This window comes from Micromesistius poutassou (assembly GCF_964030765.1).
Source record: "Micromesistius poutassou genome assembly, chromosome: 19".
Taxonomy (NCBI): Eukaryota; Metazoa; Chordata; class Actinopteri; order Gadiformes; family Gadidae; genus Micromesistius; species Micromesistius poutassou.
The window spans coordinates 9,500,790-9,528,683 of record NC_140289.1 but is presented as its reverse complement, the minus strand read 5'-3'; the positions used below and the strand labels follow the sequence as shown (position 1 = coordinate 9,528,683).

The 27,894-nt window shown below is 44.1% G+C and overlaps 1 protein-coding gene across 2 annotated transcripts in view; it reads right to left on the bottom strand.

The window, feature by feature from the left end:
- The window catches only part of fam184ab (family with sequence similarity 184 member Ab), a gene marked incomplete at both ends in the record, with an annotated part of 47,553 nt that overhangs the window by 1,339 nt on the left and 18,320 nt on the right, over positions 1-27,894 (bottom strand). For both annotated transcript variants that reach the window (XM_084484118.1, XM_084484117.1), the window contains 12 exons: positions 1,248-1,483; positions 2,406-2,510; positions 2,858-2,975; positions 4,525-4,671; positions 7,528-7,712; positions 9,770-9,897; positions 11,948-12,101; positions 18,747-18,959; positions 22,555-22,705; positions 22,974-23,095; positions 25,159-25,320; positions 26,206-26,328. In XM_084484118.1, the coding sequence (XP_084340244.1) occupies positions 1,248-1,483; positions 2,406-2,510; positions 2,858-2,975; positions 4,525-4,671; positions 7,528-7,712; positions 9,770-9,897; positions 11,948-12,101; positions 18,747-18,959; positions 22,555-22,705; positions 22,974-23,095; positions 25,159-25,320; positions 26,206-26,328 (1,844 nt within the window). The remainder of the gene's footprint in view (positions 1-1,247; positions 1,484-2,405; positions 2,511-2,857; positions 2,976-4,524; positions 4,672-7,527; positions 7,713-9,769; positions 9,898-11,947; positions 12,102-18,746; positions 18,960-22,554; positions 22,706-22,973; positions 23,096-25,158; positions 25,321-26,205; positions 26,329-27,894) is intronic.

Below are 27,894 nucleotides of genomic sequence, written 5' to 3'. Positions count from 1 at the left end.
TTGCCTGACAAAATTTGGCCCATTGGAGAGGTTTGTGTAATGTCTAACAGAAGTACACCAGAAGGGTATTTAATAAATCGATTAACCTTTACCGAATCAAGCTACAGGTATATAGGTAGGTGAAGATTCTTAATCTAGAATCTAGATTAAGTTCTTCACCTATCTATACCTGTATCTTGACTTGGTAAAAGTTAATAGATTATTTATTTAAAAAGTGCATCTAGATTCTAGATGCACTTTTTTCTGATGACGTATAAATAAAACCTATATGAGCATTAGCTGTGTGTAAGTGTGTGTGCATGCAGGTCCAGTGTATTTACAAAAATATAGACAAGAGAAGGCACATGTGAAACTGCCATTTATTTACATAATAGCCATGAAGCATGCGGTTCCCACTCAAAAATAATGGACACACACACACATTCTCTTTTCATAAAAATAGGCACATATGTTCACCCACACACATGCACTGTGACAGCTCCTACATGCATGTTCAACAATGATTAGCCATTCATAATAACAACATACAACATGAATGCACATTGCAACAGAAAATAGTAAGAAATAAAATACTTAAAAACATTTAGCAAAATAAATCGAGTTTGAAAGGGAAGGTCTTCTGGCATCATGCAGAGAGACGTTGACGATGCAGAATAACTTTTCACCCCACAGTTCAACGCGTCAAAACGAGAGGGAAAAAACAAGGGACTGACAAATGGAAACAAATGACATTTCTTAGCATGCCAAACGTGAGCTCCGTTCAGAGCAGGACATGTGATGGGTAAAATAACACACAAAGACATGCTTCTTTTGCATTCCAAAGCCATTCTTCCGAGTTTAAGTAACAGTGAAGGGGTACTTTAAATAATTGTTCTAGATGTACTGTTCATTCATATGGCTTCAACCCTTTTGTTTTGCGTGTCTTGCAGGAGGCTGAGTTCTCCATGACTCAAAAGCACTCAGTTGGAAGGGTTAAACAACTCAAACCCATTAGGCCTGTGGGTGGATGACAGGCATGGAGAGGGAGAGAGGGAGAGGGAGAGCGAGAGAACAAGAGAGATATAGAGAGAAAGAGAGAGAGAGAGAGAGATAGAGTGAGCAAGAGAGAGAGAGAGCGAGAGAGAAAGAGAGAGCGAGAGAGAGCGAGAGAGAGAGAGAGAGAGAGAGAGAGAGAGAAAGAGAGGAAGGACGGGAGGGTGGGTAGGGTGGGATGGGAGGGGGGGCCCTGCAGAGAAGGTCGGTCTCACCTCATGAATTTCTTGGGCTCGGTAGGAGGGGTCGGCGGGGGGAGAGGTTTGCTTGAGTTGAGCTCAAGGTGATGGAGGGGAGAGTTGGGAAGGGGTTCTAGCCGGGAGGGCTGGGGAAGGGCCTGGGACAGCGGCGCGCTCCCCAGGCCCGAGCCCATGCCTCCTGCCTCTGAAGCCCTGAGGTTAGAAGAGCTGCTGAATCGGCTGGCTGCTGCCTTCTCAGTTTTTCTCTTTTGCTACACAGAAAACACAAAGGACGGGTGGGTGGGTGGGGTGTGTGTGTGTGTGTGTGTGGGGAAGAGATTGAGGGATTTGAAAAGAAAACAAAAAAGGGGGGAGGTTCAAATGGAAAAAGAAGGAGAAAACATAAAAAAGGAGGAAACGGGGTCTAGGGAGACTTCTTAGACACTAACAGGGATAGAGGAGAGGTGCAGACTCCATCACACTGTCTGCGTGGTGCAAATGGAGATGTGGCTTGAGATGAGGCCGGCATAGCTTAGTCTGGCTTTGGTGAAGCCAGTGAAAAGTCACACTGGGAATTTAAGAATGAAAGTCTAGATGGGTGGTCAACGAGATGAAACATCATCTCAGGCGTTTAACAAAATGGCTTGGAAAGCAAAAGAGAGCTGGCAGAAAGATTCTGAAAACAGCAAAGGTAGGTGGAATTATATACACACACACACACGAGCATGCACACACACACACACACACACACACACACACACACACACACACACACACACACACACACACACACACACACACACACACACACACACACACACACACACACACACACACACGATAAAAATGACATGAAAATCCCCACTTATTATAAATAGTGATGCACTGACCTGATGGCAAGAATAGTACAATTCCAAGAGTATCCATCTGTGTGTGCTATTTTCTTCTTCTCTAAGAGCAGTGACTGATTTCACATCTTAAAAAACCCACCTGCTTTGTTTCAGAATGACCTGGTTCAAATACAATGGATATTTAATCATAATAAAAAATAAATCTTTCTTTATTTTGTTATTAGGATTGACCCTCCCTTCTTGGTGTCTCGGAGCCCCCCCCCCCATGCAGCCCCTCCTGTGAGCAGGGGGGTCTGCCACAGCGTCATCTCCTAGTCTAGCGGCGCTAGCTACCAGGGCTTACCTTGATCAGGGGGTTGATCACGCCTACATTGGGATTGGCATTGAACACCTTGTTGAAGTTGGTCTCTCTATTGACCAATTCCAACTGGTAGAACTTCTTGTCATCCTGACGGGGAACCATGTGGTCAGTATCAGACTCAAAAGTACAAGAGAAGAGATACAGCATCAAATACATGGAAATATATAGAAAACTTAGTATTGATTGGTATTGTTGTTATTGAGTGAAGTTGTCTAGCTTTAATATGGATACAAAAAATAAACTAAATTATCACTAGTCAGAGTTTAGTCGGAAAATAAACAAATGGGTACTCACATCCATCATCATCATCAATAGAAATGACCTATCCGACAGACTGTATGTGCGTGCGCATATCTTTTCATGGTCACTAGCGCTAACTAATCCAACACACTGTATGCGCTCGTCCATATCGTCCCTCTTTTACGTGCACCTACCACCAGCTTCTTGACCAGAGCCTCTCTCTCGGTCACCATGTCCTTCAGCTCCGCTATGACCTGGAGGTCCTCGGGACGGCTCTCCCTGTTCCTGAACTTATCCTCCGTCCCCTCCAGCCTGCAGGGGCCAGGGGAGGAAGACACACACAACTCAGTGAAAGGTATAAGAACAAAGCATACAGCCATGGCTTTCTTTGGGGATTAAGTAGGGGGGATGTTGTAGGTAGGATTTAGGAGCTATCATTTGAGTGCAATTTGTTAGAAATTATGTATCCATCCATCAGCTATTAGTGAGTGAGATGCACAGTGAGAGCATCTGTTGACTGTGTGGTTGACGGTGCCTGCCTCTGTTTGAAGCAGTTTAGATTCTGACTGCTCCCTGCTCATTATTTACAAGCCAGGGCTGCTCATGAAATACTTCTTGCCAGCAATCACAAATGTGCACACAGCGTTAAACAGGTAGAATACTTCATGGGGAAAAGATGTCTGGCGAAGGTCGTAAGAAAATAAATTGGTGATTGCAGCGACAACGAGTAAATGCATACCTCATCAATTATTTTAGGGCACTTCTTGCACCTTCAAGATTTAGTAGTCATTAAGTAATCTACAACAATGCAGACATTGTGCGATGAGTCGGAACAGCGAGGCAGGTTTGATTTATTTGGATCTGATGTCCCCTCTCCATGGGCTGGAGAACTACTGGAATGCTCAATGCTTCAGTCTCATTCCAAATATGATAACTTGGAACCAAAGTGTCCATTCGCTGTGGTAGGAAGTTGCAGTCGAGATCAAACTTGACAGTTTTTTTTGTTTCCTCTACAATCAGATTCTCTGAATATTCAGTTTGTGCTGATCTTCTGCCCTCTCCTACGCGTGAATGCCACTGCTGCTTCCCTGCATTGAACAGTAACCTCTGTATCTGCTGCTCTCCTTCCACCCTGTGGTTCAGGATTCATAACAGCTTATTTACCAAGGCAGCATCTCCTCTGTCTCATCTCTCTATATCTCATACTTGTCTCCATCGTCCTATTTATTTGACTGCAGTAGACGCTCAATCTTTTCAGTGTGCTGTAGTGTTGATTCCCTACTTCCCAAAATAAGTATTCAGAGAACACAACGTATTCAATACAAACTTCTTAGAAGGTCCCGCATTAGCAATGTGATGCAATGTGATATACTGGGAAATATATGTAATACAATGTCGCATTCGGATGTGACAAACCGAGACACACTATAGCATTACTTGACTTCTAGAGATGCCATAAAGAATGCTAATAATACTACTATACACGATATAACTGCATTACGACTGCAGACAGAGTGGGAGGAGAAATCAAATAAAGAAACACTTGTATAGGTCATACAACTGTGTATTTCTTTATTTGATGATCTCCTGTGAAAACCCAACATGTCAAACTATTCCATGTTCAAGAATTGTTCAACAATAATGTTCAATACAGCCACGTAAAGGGCAAAGAGACTATCCATAGATTCTTTACTATGCTTGAATCTATGAAAGTGTAAATTGTAAAATATATTTATAATATCTTTATAATATATGCGAGGTGTGCTCCTGCACAACATTTTCACACAGCATCTAAACACACAAGTGAACAGCATGCGGACAGACGTGTGATGCATGCGTCCAGCGTGCGCTGTGCACCTACAGTATCTGAAGAGCGGTGATCTTGTCCTTCAGGAGCTCCTGGGCCTTGTTGAAGTCTGACAGCATGTTCTGGGTCTCCCGGTTGTGGATGGCGTGCATCTCGATCAGGTCTCGCTCGTGCTTCTTGGTCACCTCCTGCTCATGGACCCTGGAAGAGACGCGCGTGGGGAACACGGCAGGAGACAGTGAGGTTTCTGAACGAACGGCGAACGCAAGGCCAACTCTTTATCTCATTGTTCTTCCGATCCTTAAATGGATCCTCAATTAAAATACAGATTAAAATGATTACTGGTGACAAAACGGAAATGAAAAGAAAGTGTATTCGGTGGTCTGTGAGCATTTTGTAGATAGAGATTTAGTACTTTGTAGGGAGCGTCCTGGGGCTAATGGATGAATGACCGGATGGATTCCATAGAGACGGATGAAATGGCCGACCGTGTCCAAGGTTGGGATGCTTTTACCCTGACCGGCTCAATTATGTTTGACGTACCTGTGAAGTGCTTTATTCTTGTGCGCTTTGATTCAAAGTCATTGCTTTTGATTAACATCTCGCTGCATGCCCACAAAACCGCACAGACACGCACACGCAGTCACATACACACCCACACACACACACGGCCAACCCCTGCTGGAAAATAATAAGTAGACTACTGACGTAATCTGCAAAGGACGATGGGGAAATGAGAGGTATGGAAAGACAGCTCCAGAGAGAGAGAGAGAGAGAGAGAGAGAGAGAGAGAGAGAGAGAGAGAGAGAGAGAGAGAGAGAGAGAGAGAGAGAGAGAGAGAGAGAGAGATTAGAAAGTCTTCTGGATCATTCTCCCTTAGGGATGTACATCTCCCCTTCTCTGATCCTTTTTATCTATGGCTCTATATTTAGCCCTGCTACCAGGATTCAAAGTGACGTTATGTAACAGAAAAATAATTTCACTCTGTGCTGCCGTGTGTGTGTGTGTGTGTGTGTGCGCGCATGTTTGTGTGTGGAAAACAACACGTAACACACATACACATCATGTCCACAAATGTTCAATGCTAATGGACAGGAACATTTTGTTTTCATTCAATCCTGTATTCTGCATTAGCTCCTAATGAGGCGGTCCCTTACACCATGTTACGCATACAGCGTCCTAAGTTATTCATAATGGACCTCAGGGAGCTTATTATCAGGCCATTACAGATGGCAAAGGCCTTTCCATGCTCAATATTAATCTACTAGATTGGGGAAGTGCACTTTCATAATGACACAGGTTTGTGGCTCTTAAGAACTATGCAGTTTTATTTGCATAGTGAGGTGTATCTTGGGGGACATAAAGATGTTATTGAAAACCAGGTGACATATGGTATTTGGTTGCTAAATTATTAACTACAATAAACATAAGTCCAAGTCCATATTCCGCTTGAGTACTTGTTTTGCTTTTTATTAATAGATAACACATTTATTTAAAACAGTTTTAAGGCAGAGGTGTCCCGTTAATAATGAAGACCCTCGGGATGAATAATCAGGTGTTGAACAATGCTATGGTTTAAGAAAGGGATAATCCAGGAGTAGATGCTTGCAAAGCCTTTGTACTAAACCCCGGTTCATGCATTATCTTTCGATAACAGCACAACTAGGAATGCATAATCCCGTCTATACCAGATATACAGCCACTTGCGAATCGTAAAAATGTACAGGGGTGGATTTAAATGTTTCGCCGATTTCATGTCAGTACAAAACAAGGTGCTCGGACCAATTGTTGTCTTCCTGGAAGCAGAATTAATCCCTAATCCCTGAACACAGTTCAAATGAGATTCACATGGAATACAGTTTGAGCTTATTCGTCCAGCAGTCAACAGAGGAGATCTTAGTACGACCTGGCAGGGGAAAGCTCTGTAGCACCAGCTGAGTCATAAACCAGCCGTCACACACACACACACACACACACACACACACACACACACACACACAGATTTGAGCCCTAACCCTAGATTTTGCGCGTTCTAAGGCCCAGTCCCATTCCTCTCCCCTTAACCAGAACACTTGCTTTGAGTGCCCTTAGCTGCAAGTCAGCTCCCGAGCTGGATAGCGTTAAAGGGTTGATTTTAAGGGAAAAACAGCACTCCCCCTTGCTCCCCTAAGTATTGGGACACCCTCCTTCATGGGAACGTGCAAAATTTAGGGTTAGGACTCAAATCTAGAGGAAGGGGGGGAATGGGGAGAAGGGGGAGAATTGGGACAGGGCCTTAAGTCTCAGTCTAGGGTCCGTCCAGTAGTCCAGCGTGTGTGTAATTAGTTTCTCATTGAGATTTAAACTCAATAAATACTGCATCCCAAAAAAGCTCAATCTTGTTTTCCCCCAGACATTCGCTGACCTTATTTTTCTTCTATCAATCCTTCTTAGCAACTGCGTCCGCACATTTCACATGCATTTTTATTCCAGTGGACCAGCAGTGGAGGCAATTATGATTTTTCAAGGTGAGCGCTTACATTTTCTATCTTGTTAGCTGCTTATACGTTATCAGTGAACAGATTAATCAAAGCTCATGTAAGGCTGGCGTGAGGAGGAGGAGGGCATTAGTTCATGTTCAGTCATGGCTGAGGAGGCTCTAGCCGGGGTGTTATCAAAGATAATGCACGCCTTTCACCGATAAGATTTAAGCATAATATGGATTCTATTGCGGATCAATGTGTTCTATTCAAACATTAAAGGTGACATATTATACCACCAGGTGTGAGTGTGAGTTTGAAAATCTGCCTCTTCTGACATCACAAGTGGGCGTGTCCACCTAGATGTGTGCTGGATAGATCAGTCTACCAGCCTACCCAGTGGACTGTAGCAAACGTTGCTCATCTATCCGTCACACATCTAGGTGGACAGGGATGTGTCAGAAGAGGCAGATTTTCAAAACGGCTTGTATCGGCTAATCACACCACACCTGGGTGGTCTAATATGTCCTTTAACCAAAACGCAGAGCACTTTACAAAATGTGGTTCAGACCTCCTGATTGGTCCCCCTTCTCCTCACCTGATCTGCTGGTTGGCCTCGCTGCGGATGCGCAGCACCTCCTTGCCCTTGAGCTCCAGCTCCTTGGTGAGGGTGCTGATGTTCTCGTTCAGCGTGTGGATCTGGTGGTCCAGCTGGGCGATGTGGCTCTTCCTCCGCGCCACCTCATCCTGGAGCTCCGTGATGCGGGCAAACATCTCACGCTCCTACGCGTGGGGGCGGGAGGGGCGTTAGCTGGCAGGTGGAGACCGTTTCTACCATTTTTTTACTCATGGATTAAAAAATCCCATCCATCTCACAAAACAATCTGGCAGATTGAATACCTCTGGATGTATACAATTGCGTAATATCTAAATAATAGTTATACAGAATTCTAGCTTTTCTAAATGAGGAAAAAAATAAAAGCAGTATGTTTTTGAAGATTGCTGGAGGTTCCAGATTTCTGGGTGTAAATTTTGGTTTATATTTGAACCTATAACATTTGTTTGGAGCCATTACATGATTTTCATCTCAAATAATCTTGAAATAATCTCATCTCAAATAGTCCTCATAGGGTTGCTGTGATCATGGCACATATTGACAGAACATACAAATAAAACAAAAACAAATATTAGCTAAGACATTAGTTTGCAATGAATCAAGCAAAGATAGTATAATATAATTTTACTGAGGACTGTTAAAACGGTTTAACGTTTAAAGAACTGTATAACATTTTATCTTCCTTATTTAGCCATAAAATGTGATATTGTATGGCTAGTAGTTTGTATCTTCGCGCAAAATACAGCCTTACAAATACCTCACCATGCATTTAATTCAGAGCTGATTATGTTCTAAATAATCTCCCCAGCGCAATGTTTTGGAGAACACAACAGCCATGGGTGCCCACATTAGCAGCTAGCCTACGGGTGCAATATGCTGTGTTGTCTGGCTCCAGAAGTGACAGCCCACTCAGATTGGTAGAGTTGTCTGCCAAGCTTCTGGTACAGAGCATACATGCTCAAACTGTAGGCTGGGTGCGAAGAACAGGGCATATCGAACAGCCATTTTTACAGAAACATATTTTTTTATTGAACAAATATCGACACAGACTAATAATCGTTTTTCATTTGAAACCCCTGAAGGTTTGGAAAAACCTTCAGGCACAAAAGGCGGAATACAAGATTTAGGAATGGGTTTGATCTCGAGGGGACTGCGGTTGGCTTTTAACGTGTCATTAGTGTTCTATATGGTTCTATAGAACATTGTTTTATTAGGCAGATATTGGCTAAATATAATTTCAACGTTGGATTGTCATAATTGCCTAAAATGACCAAGAATATAACTTTTTTAGTGAACAGTCCAACCTTGATTTCCAATCTTGTTTGCTGTGAACCTCTGGCCAGCAAGAGAGCCTGGAAGAACACCCTAACCCCTGAATCAAGAGTCAGGGGAGGCGCTTGAGCTGTGATTGGGTGCATTGGTCTTGACTAGTTAAAGGGTGGAACGGATGGCTGGCTGGACCAGTGTCTAGCTGCAACCAGGAATCTGATCAACAACAAGAGTGAATGAGCTAAAGGGTGATTGAAAGATAGGGAGCTAAAGGGTGATTTAAAGTGAGGGGTGAGCTACAGGGTGATTCATAGTGAGGGAGCTAAAGGGTGATTGAAAGTGAGGGAGCTAAAGGGTGATTCAAAGTGAGGGAGCTAAAGGGTGATTCAAAGTGAGGGAGCTAAAGGTGACTCATAGTGAGGGAGCTAAAGGGTGATTTAAAGTGAGGGAGCTAAAGGTGACTCATAGTGAGGGAGCTAAAGGGTGATTGAAAGTGAGGGAGCTAAAGGGTGATTCAAAGTGAGGGAGCTAAAGGGTGATTCAAAGTGAGGGAGCTAAAGGGTGATTCAAAGTGAGGGAGCTAAAGGTGACTCATAGTGAGGGAGCTAAAGGGTGATTCAAAGTGAGGGAGCTAAAGGTGACGCATAGTGAGGGGTGGGGTCATAGTTGAGCTACAGGGTGATTCATAGTGAGGGTGCGCTACAGGGTGACTCATAGTGAGGGGTGAGCTCCAGGGTGATTCCTAGTGAGGGGTGACTCAGAGTGAGGGAGCTAAAGGTGATTCATAGTGAGGGGTGACTCAGAGTGAGGGAGCTAAAGGTGATTCATAGTGAGGGGTGACTCAGAGTGAGGGAGCTAAAGGTGATTCATAGTGAGGGTGCGCTACAGGGTGACTCATAGTGATGGGTGAGCTCCAGCGGTACCAGTGACTGGGCCAGATGAAGGCCAGGCTCACCTGTATGCGGCTGTTCTCCAGGGCCGACTCCAGCTCCAGCTTGGCCGCGGTGCTCTCCTGCTGGTGGGTTTGCCTCATGTGCTCCACGGCCGACGCGTGGATGTGGTTCAGCTCCGAACGTAAGGAGGCTGACAGGAGTAAGAAATAAAAAAAAGTTAAGAAAAGGAGATTAGAAGTGGTTCAAGGGAATTGTTAAAAGCAGACATTTATCTGCTTATCTGACAGATATAAACTCCTGTTGACTTCTTGACTCCCAATTTTAAATTCATAATAATCCAGACCAATCAGGGAACACCCCAGGGACAAAGCTATCATTGTGCATCTACTACACCAGCCACTACGAAAAAAACATGTAGCAGATCTTCTAAATACCACTTCAAAAACACATCTGCGATTGTGAATAATTACTGATTATTTGGCTCTTCTAACTCATCAATGTCAAACTGTGACATATTAATATGTCAAAATCGGACACATTAATATGTCAAAATGGGACATATTAATCAACCCCTGTGGGTTGACAGTGCCTGACAGGGCTGTGTCAGCTCCCCCCTGCCACGCCCTATTCCCGCTGCCCAGGTAACCCATTCCCCCCCTAACAGACTCCTCTCTGGGTGCCTTGAAGGCACTGCTGTGTGACGTGGCAGGTTCTGCTGGCCTGGTTCCCCCTAGAGAGGGATGGGGAACAAGTGAACCAAGCGGAACACATCCTGTCTGTCTTCCCCAGGTTTTTCATGTTGAGCTCGTGTTCGTGCCAAGCATTGATCATCAGTGAGTTGCATGCCTGACTCTCCCAATGCCTGTTTCTGACCTGATTCTGTCTGCTGTCTTTATTAAACCCCCAACACTCAAGCCGTCTCATGTCTGAACAGGGGTCCATGCCCTTTTCAGGATCACGTGGCGTTACTTCCATTATCCTCTGTTTAGAGGATTTGGCCGGTTTGCTAAGACCCCCGGTTATCTATTGACATCGTCTATGTTGATGTCATGATTTTTTGTTCAGCTTACACCCTCTCACTGTGTAGGCACGTTTCCAAATGAGGCAGTTGGCAAGCTGTGGACATTTGTTATATATGTGTTTAGCAACTCCCATAGCTGTATCTTTTGATTTGTTCAACACAAGTAAGTGCATACCCTGGCTGCCCTGGCTAGGTCATTCTCTCCCAATAGTGCACACAAACAAAATAATCCACAAGATTCGATTCTGTGTTTACAAGCCACTCGCAAACTTTTTTCATTTGCACAGCTACAATTCTATGTGAAGATAGAGGCCGCGCTTTAGGCAGTGTGATAAGAGTGCGTGTAGGAGGGGGTGTTTTATATATCTTATTGGAACGCGGCTTAAACATTCCCTTGTGAGTCAAGATGAAATGCTGGGCTACCGTTTGTATGGATGTACGAAGAAGGAGACTGTCAACTAATCACACATTGCACTTTCTCCTTGCTGAGCCATTCCATTGCAACCGGTGGGTCGAAGCAATTAAAAGTCCACCATTCGATCTCAAAAATTCCCCACTGAGCTCATGACCTGAACATAGGCCTTGGTGATATGGCTGAAAGACATATCACGATATAACTTGATCATATTGATCGATATCGATAACTATTGATCATTTTAATGACCTAAAAAGACTAGGAATTACCATGCTGGATTTAAACACTTCTGTTTAACACTTAATATGACCTTCTACTGTTCTTTATTGATAAATACTCCAATGACGATACAACAATGAAAAACACTCAAATATAGTGAATAAGTATGGAACCGTGTTTATGTAACAAACCCAGCTGCTAGATTTGGTGGCCCAGTCTCTTATTGATATATATATATATATATATTGAACATGTTTTACTTTGAGTCTGCCTTGTGTATGAAAAGTGCTATATAAATAAAGTTGCCTTGCCTATATTGATTGTTGAGGCCCTATGTGCCACCAAGGCATGAAGTGGATAAAGAGAGAAGAGAGCCTATATTGATATTGATCAAAAGTCTATCACCATACGATCATTTATTGTTTTATTGCCCAGGCCTACCAGAACATCTAAGATTCAGGAACTCTACCTTAGACCTGGACAGGAAGGTAACCCCCCCCCCCCCCGATAATCGCTGCCTGCATCTTTAATATCAGTACTATGATTCTGACTCTACTATAGTTGTGTTTTGGTGGGGCCCGTTACCCAGCATGGCCTTGCCCTCGTCCTCCAGCTCGAAGCGTAGCGTCTGCAGCTCCTGCTCCGACTGCTGCTTCAGGGTCTCCAGGCTGTGCCGGTGAGCCTCCCTCAGGGACTGCAGGTCCACGTGGTGCTGGTGGCGGAGACGCTCCTCCACGTCCTGACCGGCCCCAAGAGAGACAGGGGAACAACAGGAGGGTGAGCCCAAGGAGAGAAGAGGGGACTGGATTCATCTCAGACAGGAGCACAAAGTACAGGATGGTAGAAACAGTAGAAATTAAAGAGATAGAAAAGATTGAGGTACAATTCAATGCAATCAACCATTCATATTAAGGTAGCATACATATCATGCAGCTCTCGGTTGGGCTCTCACAGGTGGCCTTCTGCGTAAACCAAAGATATTTGTGGAGGAAACATGAACATTGTGTTTCTGTGGGCAGTAGGCCACTAGTAACAATCTTCCCGTGTCATTCCTGTGTGTGCGACGGCCTCTTTGTGGGTATAGGGTTTTACTCGCATACACACAGTCAACCTTTGTGTGTGTGCTTCAGAGCTTGAATTAGACCCGACATTTTGAATCCAACATGGCTGAACTCCGAAAAACACTGTGGTGGACCCTGTCAGAAATAAAGACGAGTCGTCACTTATTGGATTGCACACGACTGTTTAGAAGAGGTGGAGTTGTCACAAGGCGACAATATCAAGGCTCACACTGTAGCCTACACACGTTACATTGTGCAAAGTTTTGATCAAATGAACAGCAACACTAGCGCTGTTCACAAGCATTGGTCTGGAAAACACACGGGCGCTCTTCTGAATGACAGAACACTGAATGTAGTCCAGTCATGTTTATTTAATCCCTGATCCATTATTAGTAGAAGCCTAGGTTAGAGATGTTTTTTGGCCTGGTTTAAAAAGAATGAATATCCCGCCAATGAGAGAGGACGTCATCCATGTATGAATGCATCCAGGGAGAAATCTTAGCTGTAGCTAAGATTTAAGCATTGTAAAGAGAGAGCAGAAAAGAATGGAAGAAAACAGATGTACTGAAGCTAAAAACACATCCCCTCCCTCTCACTACGTTTCTCTGCCATTCACAAGATTTGCATTTCATTGTTTCATTTCACTGTTTCATTTCACTGTTGACAGGCAAGGTGGATCACCGGAAACAAGATAAGCCACGCTGGGGACAATATGAATATGTGTGGGGACCCGTTATCAGAAGATGAATGACTCACTCAGGAGTGGGATGGGATGCACAGATAAAATAAACCACAGAGGCATATCTTATAATTAAAAGGTAATGGATTGGGTTTCCTTTTCTCTTCCTTCTCTTCCGTGTATTTTTAGAAAAAATACAAATCATATATGGTCTTCAACAGCACCACTCATTCAAGTTTCTCTCTATTTTCTTTAACTTATTATAACCAACTTATAAATTGGTTAAACCGCAAAATTGTATAATACAATCAAATAATGACATCAATATTCAAACTATCACCTATCAATATCATAATAATCACACATCAATACACTTCATTACACCTATCAATATCATAATAATCACACATCAATACACTTCATTACAAACAGTACCAAACTCTGTGTAGCAATGGGCATGCTACACGTCACATGGTGGCTTTTCTGGGCTCCTCCAAACACTGAACGCAGGGTGGTGATGTTGAAGCCGGTTTATTGTAAGTTTTGCAGATCATGATACATGACCTGGTGCTCCATGTTGCCATGCAGGAGATCTCGCAGAGTGTGTGTGTGGTGATGGCTGATGTAGCCTTTTGCACATTGATTACATGTGTACAGCCTCACCCAGCCCCAGAGTCCAATCAGTCTGACTCGGACCAGGTGAGGCTGCTAAAACCAGCCACCATCCACACACGCTCCCCAGGATCCGCTTCCCAGTAGTCAAGCGTGGGTGGAAACAGGGATCTGTCCTAACGAAAGCCCCGAGAGGGCTCGCCTGTCTGTGCTCCACACCGCTCTAACAGAGCAAAGCAGGGCCAGAACGAAACCCAGGCTCCAAAGAACACTTAAATCAAGCCCATGAAAACAGGCCTTGCAGAATATACCCAAAATAACTAATCTATAAACTGAACTCATTAACCTCAATTGCATCACATTCATGGATTATCACATGCATTTACATTCACCTCATGTATTGCATTATTTGAAATCATATATATTTTTATTCAATAAAGATATCTAGCTCTACCATCAATGGTCAACTCTCGCACACTGAATACTAATACTAGCGTCCAATCGATTCCCATGCTCCATCTTGGCCTAGCTTAACCCAGGGCTTAGCTTAAACCACTAGCATTAGTTGGGCGTTAGATCCATCAGCCAGACTTTTGTTTCAGTGTTGCTACCCATAAAATGCTATGCCATCATTTAAAGCATTACCTTTTACTGTACAAAACTCGGCAAGGGAAATCTGTGTTAATTACAGCAGCTTAAAACCGCGGATGGTTGATTTTATGGACGAGCTGAGGCAATTAGTTGTGAGGCTAACTGCTAGCGGGGCAATGCTCTGTTTTTACTGAAGACGCTTGTCGAGGTAACACCAGTCAGTCAAAACCACAATTTCTGCGAGTACATTGTTTCCAAATATATAAACTTTATTACAGGCTCTAGACCCAATAGACAACAATAGATACATAAACACATACAAACATACTCTTATTCATAAGAGTCTTAAAAGGCACCCATACCAATGTTTCCACAGATATGATTGATATCTGACCGAGCTGCACCTGGGGCTTGTGAGCATCATTATAATACAGTTTTGTGACTCATCAAGTCGAGACATAAACTTAAACATCAGGTTCCTCAAGAGAGCCTGTAAAGTGCTTAGCCCTGAGTCACAAAAGAGCTTACTAGCACTGCTACTCCTTGGCTTTTTCAGTAGTATCCTCAGACAGTCATTGTATGCTACCTGAAGTTTGCGCAGGGTCTCCTTTTTGTAGCTGACCCATAATGGGGCTGCATACATAGGGGTGCAGTAAGAACAAAACAAGTTTACTTTCACAAATAGTTCTAATTTTGCAGATAAACTTCCAATGTAATTTTTACACACGAGAGGAATGTTTAGCGCAGCTCTACACTTATCATTGTAACAATTTCAATTGCTACACGCCACCTAGGTGAATTTTACTGGACAAAGGGTGAGGTTGTTGAAAAGGTTTGCAGATACGGATACATGGCCTGGTGCTCCATGCTGCCATGTAGGAGATCTCTCTCTGAGTGTGTGTGGTGATGGCTGGCTGATCCAATCACAACAATCATCTTAAATGGCAGAAAGAAAGAAAAAGACTGAGCTCGTCAATCTTTGCTCCCGATTGGTTACCACACCGAACTACTAGAGCTTTCATTGGCTGTTTGGATAGTCCATCAACTGTACAAGCGAATGAGATACTTTTAAATAATAAATTACACAAATAATAAAATTTCCAGTACTTTCAACCATGAAATGATCCCTATTTTACCCTTTCTTCTATAGATTTAGATAGATTTTCTCTCAATATTTTTTTTCCATAATATAATTTTTAGTGTAATGGTATCTAGCCCTAATTCATTTATTTTACGGTTCACTTTATTGATTTATGAATAGCCACTATTGGTCTGGTTTACACAAGCTTGGAAGAGATGCCCTGATTGTCAGAAATTAGCCGGGTCTGAAATTTTAATTGGCTCATATGGTGGCAGGCACAGTCAGCTCAAGTAATACATCATTATTAAATCATTAATGTGGAAATCCAACCTAAAATTCAAACCTGACCCAGATCCCGCTAGTATTTGAGAACATCCTGCCTGAACCGACTGATCCTGATGGGTAGAGTTGGGTCCCGTCTCACGCTCGCCGTGCTACAGCCTTGTCTAGGACAGTGTGCATGTACCTTCAGAGCAGAGCACATGCTGAACCACGGTCTTTGGAGATCTACTGAGAAAGGAACCACTTGTTTTTCCTTTCATCAGCATGCATAAAGCTGTCATTGTGTGGGGCTGGGAAACGATGGAAGATATACTTTTATGGTTCTCTAATATGTTACCCAATTAGCTGACGCTTCAAATAAGGCACAAAGTAAATTAATATTATATGTGAACTGCTAGACGTTGCCTAGCTAAAAGAGAACTTGCTTATTTTCTCTCTACCCGTTATTCATTATTAGACTCAAAACTCAGTACCTGGATAATAATTCCACCGTTATCTGACTGTCTGCTGAAATCATTCTCTGACAAGCCCCATTCTAATTAACAGAGTTTTCAGCCAGAGGACTGTCTGTTGTACAATACTCATGGGACACCCTGCCTGGCACCAACAATGATGTCATGATCATCGAAGTGGAGTCACATCCAGCCGGGAAACAGCTTGACATCCTGCCTCCTGCCTATAGACGCTTAGGGCCCTAGTTAGACGGTCTCAAACGCAGACGTCAAGGTGCAAAGTCGATTAGCTTTGTGGGCGGTTCTATGGCGCTGTTGCTATCATGATGGCGAGATAAATGAGCTTTGCGCCCGGTGCAAATCTAAAATGGGTTGGTCTGAAACCTGTAGGTGTGTTTTGGGCGTAATGTGCAATAAACCAATGAGAGGGCCATCTCCCATCCCCTTTAAGAGCCAGCGCATTTGACTTGGCGAGTTGATATTTTGACAGCGCGTTTGCATTCTCCGCTGAGACAGATGCATGACCACATGAATTTCAAACTTCAAATGGCTCAGTTTATGGCCAAATAATAGGCATAATTCACACATGGAATAGCGTTTTCTTCTACAACTCCAGAAACACTGAGTTGTCATGTAAATTGCGGCAAAGACAACTTAACACATATATGATATGCGGACGCGGTCCTGTGGCCGCAACTGTGGGTCTATGTAATGATATGTGGCAATACATTAACAAACATTGTTTGTTACCAGTATTGTATACATTATCGTTATCAACTTCATAATATGTGTTCATAATATGCATGTGTCCCCCTGTTAATACACATCGCCATAGACTGTATTATGTGTTACGTGTTTAGTTTGCGTGTGTTTAAACAGATGGGTGCGCACACACACGCGCGCCAAGCATCACCCGCATTCATTCATTCTTTACACTCTTAACACTCACTTGGGGTAAAACTATGTTTTCTCACGATCAAATCTTCATCAATCCCGAAAGATATGGGCTTGTAAGTTTAAGTTTAAGTTTAAGTTGTAAACGATGTCTGTGTAAAGAAAATATGTGTTTGCTGTATGGTGTTTGCAGATGCATTGATTTAAAAGTATAACTTACTGCTGTATCAGCTGTTACACAAGATTTTGTTTTGGGAGGCTGGAATATACTTTGCTCGAGTTTATTATTGTTATTATTATTTAAACGCATGGCATAGCCTACTCTACTGTGTTCATTCATGCAGCCCCTATATAAAAAAAAAGTTTCCACAATCTATGCTATTTCTATGCAGTTTCACTCATATGAACAATCATTGACATCATAACATTTAAATCAGCCTAATCGTTTGCATGTTTGTGCAGTGTATAGCCTACGTGTGTGTGTAAGCGTATGTTGCAGTTCCGACCTGCCATGGCACGTCAAAATAGCAACACCAACTGCGCTATCCGCCACTGACTTTAGACTAGGTATTTCCCGGTCAGTTGCGCAATTGTACTGGCACAATGTTTAGATCGGTAAAATAGCATCAAGTATCATTTGCGCCGGAACACACCCCTATTTTTCACAGACACACCTCTCCAATTGTAGTGGCGCCTGGTTGCTGCAGGGGAAAATCAGCTTTGCGCTGGGTGCAAACTAGCAACGACACATGCGTCGGTGTAGAAAGTCAATTGCGCCGAGCGCAAGATAGGGCCCTTATGCCGCTTTTCCACCGCCAGTACCAGCTCGACTCGACTCGACTCGCCATGCCTTTTTTGCGTTTCCATTGGCTTTTTTTTAGTACTACCTCCGTCGAGGTTCCAAGCGAGTTGAGTAGGTACTTTTGTGTGACGTAAACAGGCTGCTGGTAACTGATTGGCCAGCGGCTGTAAACGGGAATAATCACTCAAAGTTAAGTTGTGTCCGGCGTGGTTGGAGTCCACGAACCCGCTCCCGAGGGGGACACTGATCAGCGTTTCGCCGTGTGTGTCGCTCCTTTCCCGGGGCTAGAGTTAGGCTGTGCGTGGTTGTGTGTGTCCGGCGTGGCTGGAGTCCACGGACCGGCGGATCAGCTTTTCGCTGTTTCGTTTTAGTGTCGTTCCTTTCCCAGGGCTCGAGTTTTGCCTCCATCAACGTTACCGTATGACAACAATAGACGCACAGTCATTGCGCTTTTTATTTTATTTTATTTCCCATCATAACCTTTCCCGGGAATCAGGAAATAGTCTTGATCAGATTCATATTTCCCGGGAATCGCGTCTCCCGTGATTAAAACCTAATGACGACCCGCCCATGGTGGAGAGGTTCTTTTCTACGACCCGCCCACATTGAAGAGGTACTTTTTTAGATGGAAACGCGCCTGGAACCGAGTCGAGTCGAGGCGAGTTGAGTCGAGTCGAGCTGATACTGTCGGTGGAAAAGCGGCATTAGTGTATCACACGGCAGTCACACCTTTCAGCTCAGGCTGCTCGCATCACCTGGCAGGTGCACCAGTAAGACGCCACTGTGAATGTAATGAATGGACCGACCATTTTAACAATGACATATGACAGATTCCCATTCTTGCCAGGGCTTGATGCTAATGGGATGCAGGTCCCAATGGTCCCCCCTGCTGCGGGACCAGCCTGGCTCTTGCGGCAGAGAGCCCCCTACCTTGAGGTCGTGCTGGCGGACGTGCTCCAGGTCCTGCAGGGCACAGTGGTGGGTCTCCTGGAGGTGCTGCTGCCGCCGCTTGTGCTCTGTCTGCAGCTCGTCCAGCTGCATGCGCAGGTGCTCCCGTTCCTGGCTGAACTGGTGCTGCAGCTGCTGCAGGGACGACTGGGACTGGGACAGCTGCATCTCCAGGCTCTGCTTCAACAGGGAGATCTGGGGGGAGAGAGGGGCCGACGTGTTTTGTGAATAAACAGTCTATGAACGCACCAGCTTATGGAGCGGTGCATCGAAGAGTATTATTATATATTATACTAGCATTTTTGACTGTAAGACTTATAAGAACTTATAAGAACTACTTATGTACTTAAACAATCAGATAATTTCAAAGGGCACAATACGAGACAATCCCAACAAAAATTCTACACCCTGTTTAATATATATATCCATTATTATATTTTAATAATTAACAAAAAAAATTGACCCACACAATTGCAATAACAATAAGTTACAGAGTGTTGGGAGAAATGAGGAGTCAAGGGAAATGTAGTACTGAGACAACGGGGGGCATGGCCCAGGCATCCTTCTGTAGGTGTAATGGTGTGGCTTACTCCATCTGTTCCAGTCAGCGCTCCTACGATAGCTGTTGTCAGGGGGAAATTAAAGTTCATCCACAGGTCATTCACCAGTATTCCTGTCTTCTTCATGATTAAAGATTCACCTCCACACCTTCCAAAACTACTTGATGGGACCCAGACACTCTTTATGCATTGGATATGGAAATGTTTTGACATTTCCCAGAGCCATTGCATAATGTGGTTTGTCGATCACCAACTGTTGAGCGCTGTCTGAGTCCCATCGCTGTCTGAGTCCCATCTGTAGCATTTTTTGTACCTCTTCTTTGAAGGCGGCTCATTCTCTGGCTTCAGGGAGTGCAGTATAGTCACTGTCCTGCAATCTGGTCTGGCAAGGTCACGATTTCAAATTGAGTCATGTGCGTTCTTGCTGTTTGATCAGAGAGCCGACATCCTGATCGCCAGCGGTCATTTCCTTCAGGTCCTTACTGAGTAGATAGATGATCAGTAAAGCCTGGTTCAAACCAGACGATTGTATTGCTATTTAGTCCACGGTTAACCCAGAAGGTCCTTTACTAGTGGTTATTTGAGGTTGTGGAACCCCCTCAAGGACTCGACATCTCTGGGCCAGGTGGTTGCAGACACTTTGTGCTGTCTGGGTTATTCGTTGGCATGTTTGCTCCTGACATCATGAAAGGCTTGGCTTCCACCGGCCCTGCTGCATAAATGTGCAACTTGGTGAGGTTCCAAAAATGCCATTAGATGATCCAATTGAGGCGGACACACTCGGGCTGCATACCTCTTAGCGTCGATGCTGTGGTCCATTACTAGCTTTCCCGGGGAGTAGGGTTCTGGTCCATGAGTCAGCCGACTTCTGCTCGAGGCTGGTCAGCGGTGCAAATTGCTTCATTGGATGGGTTGGCCATCCGATGAAGCAATTTGCTTTAAAGGTCTCATTCCACCGTTTTTTCATTAATTTTGCTGTGGTCACTAGTAGCAATAAATGCCCTGTGAGTCGGTTTTGGTGAAAATAATGCTGTGGTGCTCCTGTTTCACACTGTTCTAGTGTGGTAGTGGAGGTGGGCGGGGAAGAACAACTCGATTTTGGCTCTTATTCATGAGATGCAAATGACTCGGCCGGGGCATGGCCGCCGGGAGACCGCGACCGCGGGGACCGGCTGCCGTGCACCGCGCCCGGGAGCTCAGCTCCGGCCGCCGTGGTGCCCCGAGGCGGCTCTTCTTTCTGTATTCAATCACCGTGCCCGAGCCACGTAAATGCTGAAATAGTGGTAATGTCCGATCCAACCATTTGTTCCCCAACTCTTGATTCTTGGTCAAGAGACGCAACGTTGCATCTCGTTATACCCACAAATAGCACAGGCACAAACTCCATGCTGTCTTCCAGTGGGCCGTCGCAAGCCAAAGTTGTGCGAGGCCATGAATACCAACTGACGTCAGTTTGTGAAGTTTTTCGAATCCTCTCGTTTCTGCGTCTATTTTCTTACATTTGCTAATGCAGGCAATCGAGGTAGGAGAACGTTTAAACGTTCAGCATGCATATCTAACTCTGTGTGACCTATCGTATTTCAAAAGGAGGAGTAATAAACGGTGTGGAATGAGACCTTTAAGCAGCTACTCCGTACATGTATTAGCACTAGCTCAATCTCGACTCCTTCAGAATTTCTGTGGGTGGTTACGAACCAACCAAGTGGGCAGGGCCATGAATAACAATTTGACAACGCTACGTAGCAGTGTCACCTTATCCAGATGGCTAATTTTTTCTGCCTTTTTCCTTTCATTGGCTATTGCATACAGCAGACAAACTGCATAGATTTCAAACTTACCACAGGTCACAAACTTATTCTGACCTATGTTATTTAACAAACAATAGGAAAAATGGGATTTTAATGGCATGGGATCTTTAATAGCTCGATAGCTAGATAAATCTTGTTACTTTATTGTCTATCATTTAAGTTTCAATTTATCCATAAGGCAGGGGTTAGAAAAAGGAAACAAAGGGTTTAAGGTAAATAAAATTAAGGTAAATAAACAAGTTAAAGAAATAAGAAGGCGTGGAAGAGAGTGGCGATACACCACTGTCCCATCTGATCGTCTATGTCCCTTCTTCTACACCCAGTCTATCTGTCTTTACAATAGGATGAATACAATGGAAAATCCATAGTTCCTCCACAGGTCAATCAGCAGTACTCCTCTTTTCTTGCTCTTCCTGACTTACCGTGACCTCATTCCCACCACATGCAGCCGTTCCGCCCTTGTTAGAGTGCAGTCTTGACTACTGATCAGCCACTGCTCTACACGTGCATACACTGATTGGAGCAGCGCTCGCCTTCCTAAACCACACCCAGTGTTCAAGAAGTCTGGACTTTAAAGGGGTATTTCGGAATTTTTGACATCAGACCTCATTTCCAAGTGAGCCAGTGTGTTATTTATCATTGGAGACTATTTTCAACACTTTTCATTCAGTCCTTCTAGTTGCAGAGATCACTGGTGCGAGGCTAGTGCAAGTCGATGGTTTCTGCTAGCCTGTCAATCAAAACAGTTTTACCCACTCAACAGTACACCCGAGGCAAATAAATTATAACGCCAGACTATCGATGTAAATGTCTGTGTTGATAGAATAATGTTACAAATAAAACTACCCTTGCATCACATTGCATTTAGTTTATACTTCCCTGTAGATAGAAGCAGGCTACGGCAGCGGCTCACTGATATTACCTAGGCACCTACTACTAGCTAGGTGTCCACCGCTAAATTCCACCACTGCTGAGAAAGTAGTCCCTGAAAATGTAATGCGATCATTGCGTTGCAAGGGTAGTTTTATTTGTAACATTATTCTATCAACACAGACATTTACATCGATAGTCTGGCGTTATAATTGGTTTGCCTCGGGTGTACTGTTGAGTGGGTAAAACTGTTTTGATTGGCAGGCTAGCAGAAACCATCGACTTGCACTAGCCTAGCACCAGCGATCTCTGCAACTAGAAGGACTGAATGAAAAGTGTTGAAAATAGTCTCCAATGATAAATAACACACTGGCTTTTCACTCGGAAATGAGGTCCAATGTCCAAAATTCCGAACTACCCCTTTAAGACTTTTTAAAATTACATTATTTTGTGCTCATCATGACTCTAACATGAAACAACTTGTGTGTCCATCGCATGTTTGCTCAGTTGCAGTGTGGGGCTGACGGGGGCTAGCCCAACAAAATGAATCACCTGTTCCAGGAGGTCCTCCACCTTCCTCTGCCAGCTCTCCCGGGCGCACCCCAGCTCCTGCTCCTTGCTCCTGGCCAGCTGGGCCAGCGCCGCGGCCTTGTCCTCCTCATGGTCCTCCCTCAGCTCCTCCCGCAGCTTCTTACACTCCTGCCTGAAGGAGGACGCGTGCGTGAGGGACAGCGAGTGCATACGTGTACACACACACACACACACACACACACACACACACACACACACACACACACACACACACACACACACACACACACACACACACACACACACACACACACACACACACACACAAATGCATCCGGAGGGAAATGCTCTTGTTTGACTGCTTGCTGGCACACTTGGCAAGGACACCCACAGAGAAACACGTGAACACAGCCACTGAGCAGGGAGAGCCACCACCTCACCTCAGTGTCTCGGTCCATTTAAGCTCCAGCTCCAGGGCCATCTTGTCCATCTTCATCTTCTCCTCCTCCCGTGTAGTGATGAGTTTAGCCTCATGGTGCCGCTTCTGCATTTCCATTTCCCCCTGAGGTACAGGAAAAAAAAAACAGAAGGGGAGAGGGAGGAATTCAGAACACCCTGTTTTATTCAAAAGAGAGGGCAACGAAGCATTTTACTGCTATCCCACAACAAAAACACCCAGATTATCTGCATATACTCACTTTATATCACGCAGTGCAACTACTTCCTAAAAATGTGATAGATGAGAAGATGGAGCATGGGCCAACACAAAGCGAAAAACAATGCCCCTCCAAAGCTAACTACTATTTGATAAATAATGAAGAGGCAATGAACAGGAATGTAGTGAATAGGGTGTGTGTGAATGCCAATTCGGCATAAATCGGCATAAATCCTGCCAATACAGAGTACCTCACATCTTTCAGAGCCAAACTCATTTATTTTCTAACCCTAACCCTTTAAATGTGGTAAGATGTTCATTTGATCGTCAACACAGTAATATGTGAGCGTTCAACTATGTGAACATTCCACTCTGCTCAGAACACATGTGGTTTTCTTGTCGTCAGTGGAGCTTGTTGTGGTTATTCATTGATTTTGATGATTGCTTCTGAGAGAGGGTTAGGCTTTCCAGGAACCTACAGTATAACACTACAGTGTGTGTGGATAGTGAAGTTCCTGCTGAGCAATGGCCTATTTAATGTCCACACACTCCTACCCGACGACGGTACTAAAAAAGTAGCACAAAGTTGCCATGGTTCATAACCACGGGGATAACAAGCCCCCCTCCTTCCTAGAACTCTCAACCCAAAACACGACCCAAAACACAAATCTGAAAGTGTTTGAATTCCAGCTGAATCAGTGGGTTCACTGACACTTTAATGCCAATAGGGATCCACACTTTTGCCTTGCAGAGCATCTTATTGTGCCCAAGTGTCTGAAGTTAGAGCAAATTCAAATTAGCACCAAACCATGGCCACCAAAGACGCTGAACTTGGTAGAAAAGCTGCTGAGACATCAGTATACAGTGAGAAAGTTAACTCTATTAGAGGAACTCACCTGTGCTGACAGACTAAATATTCTGTCTGCACAGGTGCCTTAGTGGTAGTTTGGACCAAGAAGCAGACCTGAAGCGGGAGATCTCTCTCTATCAAGCTTAAAATGCATTCCTCATCGTGTTCATTTTGGGGCGAGGACCAACACTGTGCATTCCTTATCTCCTCACTACAGATCCTAGGACAACCATTCAATCCTTGACATACTAAATGTCTTTAAAAGGAACACAACTTCCTGACCTAGAACAACGCAACATAATGGCTTACTTTACACCTCAACACCCACACACTGCTAAATAAGGGGGTAACAAAGTAAAACATAATTATCTTTAATTAAAGTAATTCAATGTTTAAAAAATATATTCATTGTGTTTACAGCCCATTATTTATTTTGTAATAGTGGAGTATAATAAATGTATCCTAATTAGGGGTACCTCAATTATAGTGTAATTATGTGAATGCATTTAAAGAAACATATTTCTAAATGATTTTCATTTTCAGTAAATTTATCCCGACGCTGGTTCATGCTAGAAACGTGACAGACTATTTCCAGACGTTGAGTACGGACGCTCTGATTCGTGCACACAGTGCGTCTCGCCTATGCTGCTGCTCTCCCGCGGCCCACGCTGTCGCACTAAATCAATGATGCTCCGAGGCCGACGCTGCGTGCACCCGTGTGACGAGCTAACTGCTTTTCAAAGCCAGGGAGGATGGCAGCTTGGTGTGGTGCACGTCTTTGACTAAAGAAGGTCCAGAGCATCTTGTCGATCGTCAGACCACATGAACAGGGCGCCCAGCTCCCTACTTAGAGAGATGAGGGGCTCTGCAACCTGCAAAGATGACTTCTGAGTAACCAGTTACTAAGCGACTGTAATACCCGTCCCAGGAGAGTGTTTGTGCGCGCGCGTGTGTGTGTGTGTGTGTGTGTGTGTGTGTGTGTGTGTGTGTTTCCCATCTCGGTGCAATAGGGTTTAGGGAGGACAGACTGGGGATCCCAGTGAAACACCCAACCTTTGCCTGGTGAGGCCGAGATCACATGCACTGCATATCCTGTCCAACAGGAAGTGCGTGTTCCCACCTGCAGAGCGGTCAGAAGGTTGCTGGTCTCTCTGAGTCGAGCCCGGGTGGCGTCCAGCTCTTCAAGCAGTTTGTCCTGCGCCTCCTTCAGGGTGGAGATCTGTCCGTCCGCAGTGCTGGCAGCCTCCTCCCCGTGGCACACCTGCTCCTGCAACAAGCACACCTAGGAGGGAGGGAGGGAGGGAGGGAAAGAGGGACACAAACAAATAGGGCAACATTGAGAATTGTATGGATAATTAAGAGTGATGAAAGCAAAGAACATAGACTATAAGCACTTCACATGGACATATAATATGTTGGTCGTAACAAACCGAATGATGAAGTTCAACAGAACGATCTTTTAAAGAAAACTAAAACCTGTAAAATGTGTCATGAGCAACCTTGTGCTTGAACATGGTTTGTTATGGACAAACAATGTCTAGAGCAGAAGTCCAATAACACACCACCCCTCAGGTTCAGATCAGACCACCCCTCAGGTTCAGATCAGAAAGTTCTTCCCAATCACTCCCTTTCCAGGGTTTCCATTCCCATTCATTGCCAACGCGAGCGTTGACGTCCCCCAGTATCAGGGCCATGCACAGACATGGTGAGGGGCAGTGGCTCAGGCTAACTAACCAGGCCTGGCTCACGTGTAAATCCAGACCTCTTGTTAACTCAGACCTCTTTGCCGTGGGGGACGGCATGGTCATTTTGCCACCTCATCATTTATATTTATGGAGTTCTTCATTTAACAACCATCTCAGTTATTAGGGTACCCACTTTGCTAGAGAATATTGGGTTTTTAATGTGGGTGATAACCGGTTTATAGCGGTTTTAACACCTTCACTCGATCGTATGCTATGACTGCAATAGAACTGTGCTATAACGACAAAGTAATTCACACCCATACGCTCTGTAACGGTTTGAATTGAATGAAAGAAAAACAGACAATTTGCACCCATGCTCTTACATACAGTCTTCCACTGTAATTGAGCGTGTAAACAATTGTAAGAACCATAAGGTGTTCAGACCAGCCAAAGCAAAGCAGCCAGAGTGGCAGCAGCACTACCTCATTGTTGGCAGCAGAGAGCTTGGCCGTCAGCTCGGCCCGCAGCTCATCCAGCTGCTGCCGGAGAATCGTCTTCTGCTCCTCCAGTGAGGCGCGCTCCTTCTCGAACTGCAGCTCCAGCTCCTGCGGAGACACACCGCACATACTGGGCTGATTAATAAAGCATCAAGGCATTCATGGGCAGGTGTCGGAAGGGCAGATTACTGGGCGTTATATCGCCAGCAAACATGCAAAACAAAGATGATTGTGAAAGGGATGACTTTATGCTGGAATGTTTTTCCTTATATTTCTTCATTATTTAAACTAAATTAAACTTTTGTCATTATATAAACAAATAAAATTGTACATACGTTAGCAAATGTGGGTATATTCTGTCTTTGTCGGGTAAAATCAATCCCAGCCAGCACTGTGGCAGGAAGGGATTGGTGGACAATTTTCTTTACGTTTTGCAAGAATTAATTAATTTTTTGTGTGGCTAACCGTGACACAGAAAAGGAAGCGGTTGTTGGAATATCGGAGGTGAGCCTGTTGCCCACAGTGAAAATTGACAATATGCTCTGCGGTAAGAGTGTGTTAAATTGACAGCTCACACTGATTCATCACTTATTCATAAATTAAATAAATTCATGAAATAATGGAAAACTACAACTTCTGTTAATTATATTCTATATATATATATATATGAATTTCACTAGCCAGCCAGCCATCTATCATGAAAACAAGCCATCTATCATCTAGATGATAGATGACACATGTACAGTTAAGATTCATTAAGGTTAATTTGTAATTCTTTGTTGGTACATTAATCTGTGCATTAAATTAGACATGTTAAATTAAATACTAAATGTTTGTGATATTACTTCATTGTCACAGAGCCAGACTCAGAGCCATGGTGTAAAGCTCAACTCTGTCCTTGAGTCTTTGTAGAGGTGTTTCCGGTGCACTGGGTGGGGGCTGTTATAGGTGAATATTAAAAAAATGACAATATATCAAAAGAATATTAGTTACAACTATTACAGTGGTTGTTGCACCAAAACATTAGTTACCAAGCCTTGTTTCAGGTTATTAGTTAAGCCTTGTCCTAGGTTATTGGTGGAAAAGAACACCCAATTACTGCATCAAGTTACTAAAGCATGAGCACAATGATGCTACAGTGGAAAAGGCAGAAGGCCTTTCTGTGCGTGGGTGATGCACCGGCACAGATACCATCGGCTGGGCAGAGAGATCACTCTAGTCCATTCGGCCACTCTCCAGTGAAATTGGGACATATGTTTTGGTCTTGGCCATCTCTCCATGATTCATGGCTCCCCATCTTCAAAGCTGTACTGTACCCAGCCTTTCTACACAAGAAAAAAAATTGCTCCTGCCCACACATAAATCTCTTTTGTCTGCCCAAAGACAAATGTAGCGCCATTGCTTTCTCCTCTCTCCTGGCCTTAACCTCTTTGAATATAAATCAACCTCTCAACCACCTCTTTATATTTGATGAGGCCTAGGTGCTTTCTCTCATCATCTACTAATCTTTAGTAATATAGTTATATACTTGCATGATCTATACGTGCTACAATATATAATGCATCAACTCATACAACCCTTTCAAACACTAGTAACTAGTAACAATAATCACATGGCTTGCCACATGGCATGCGAGTGCAACGCCTGTGCTTAGGTATTCCTGTGTGGAGGAAA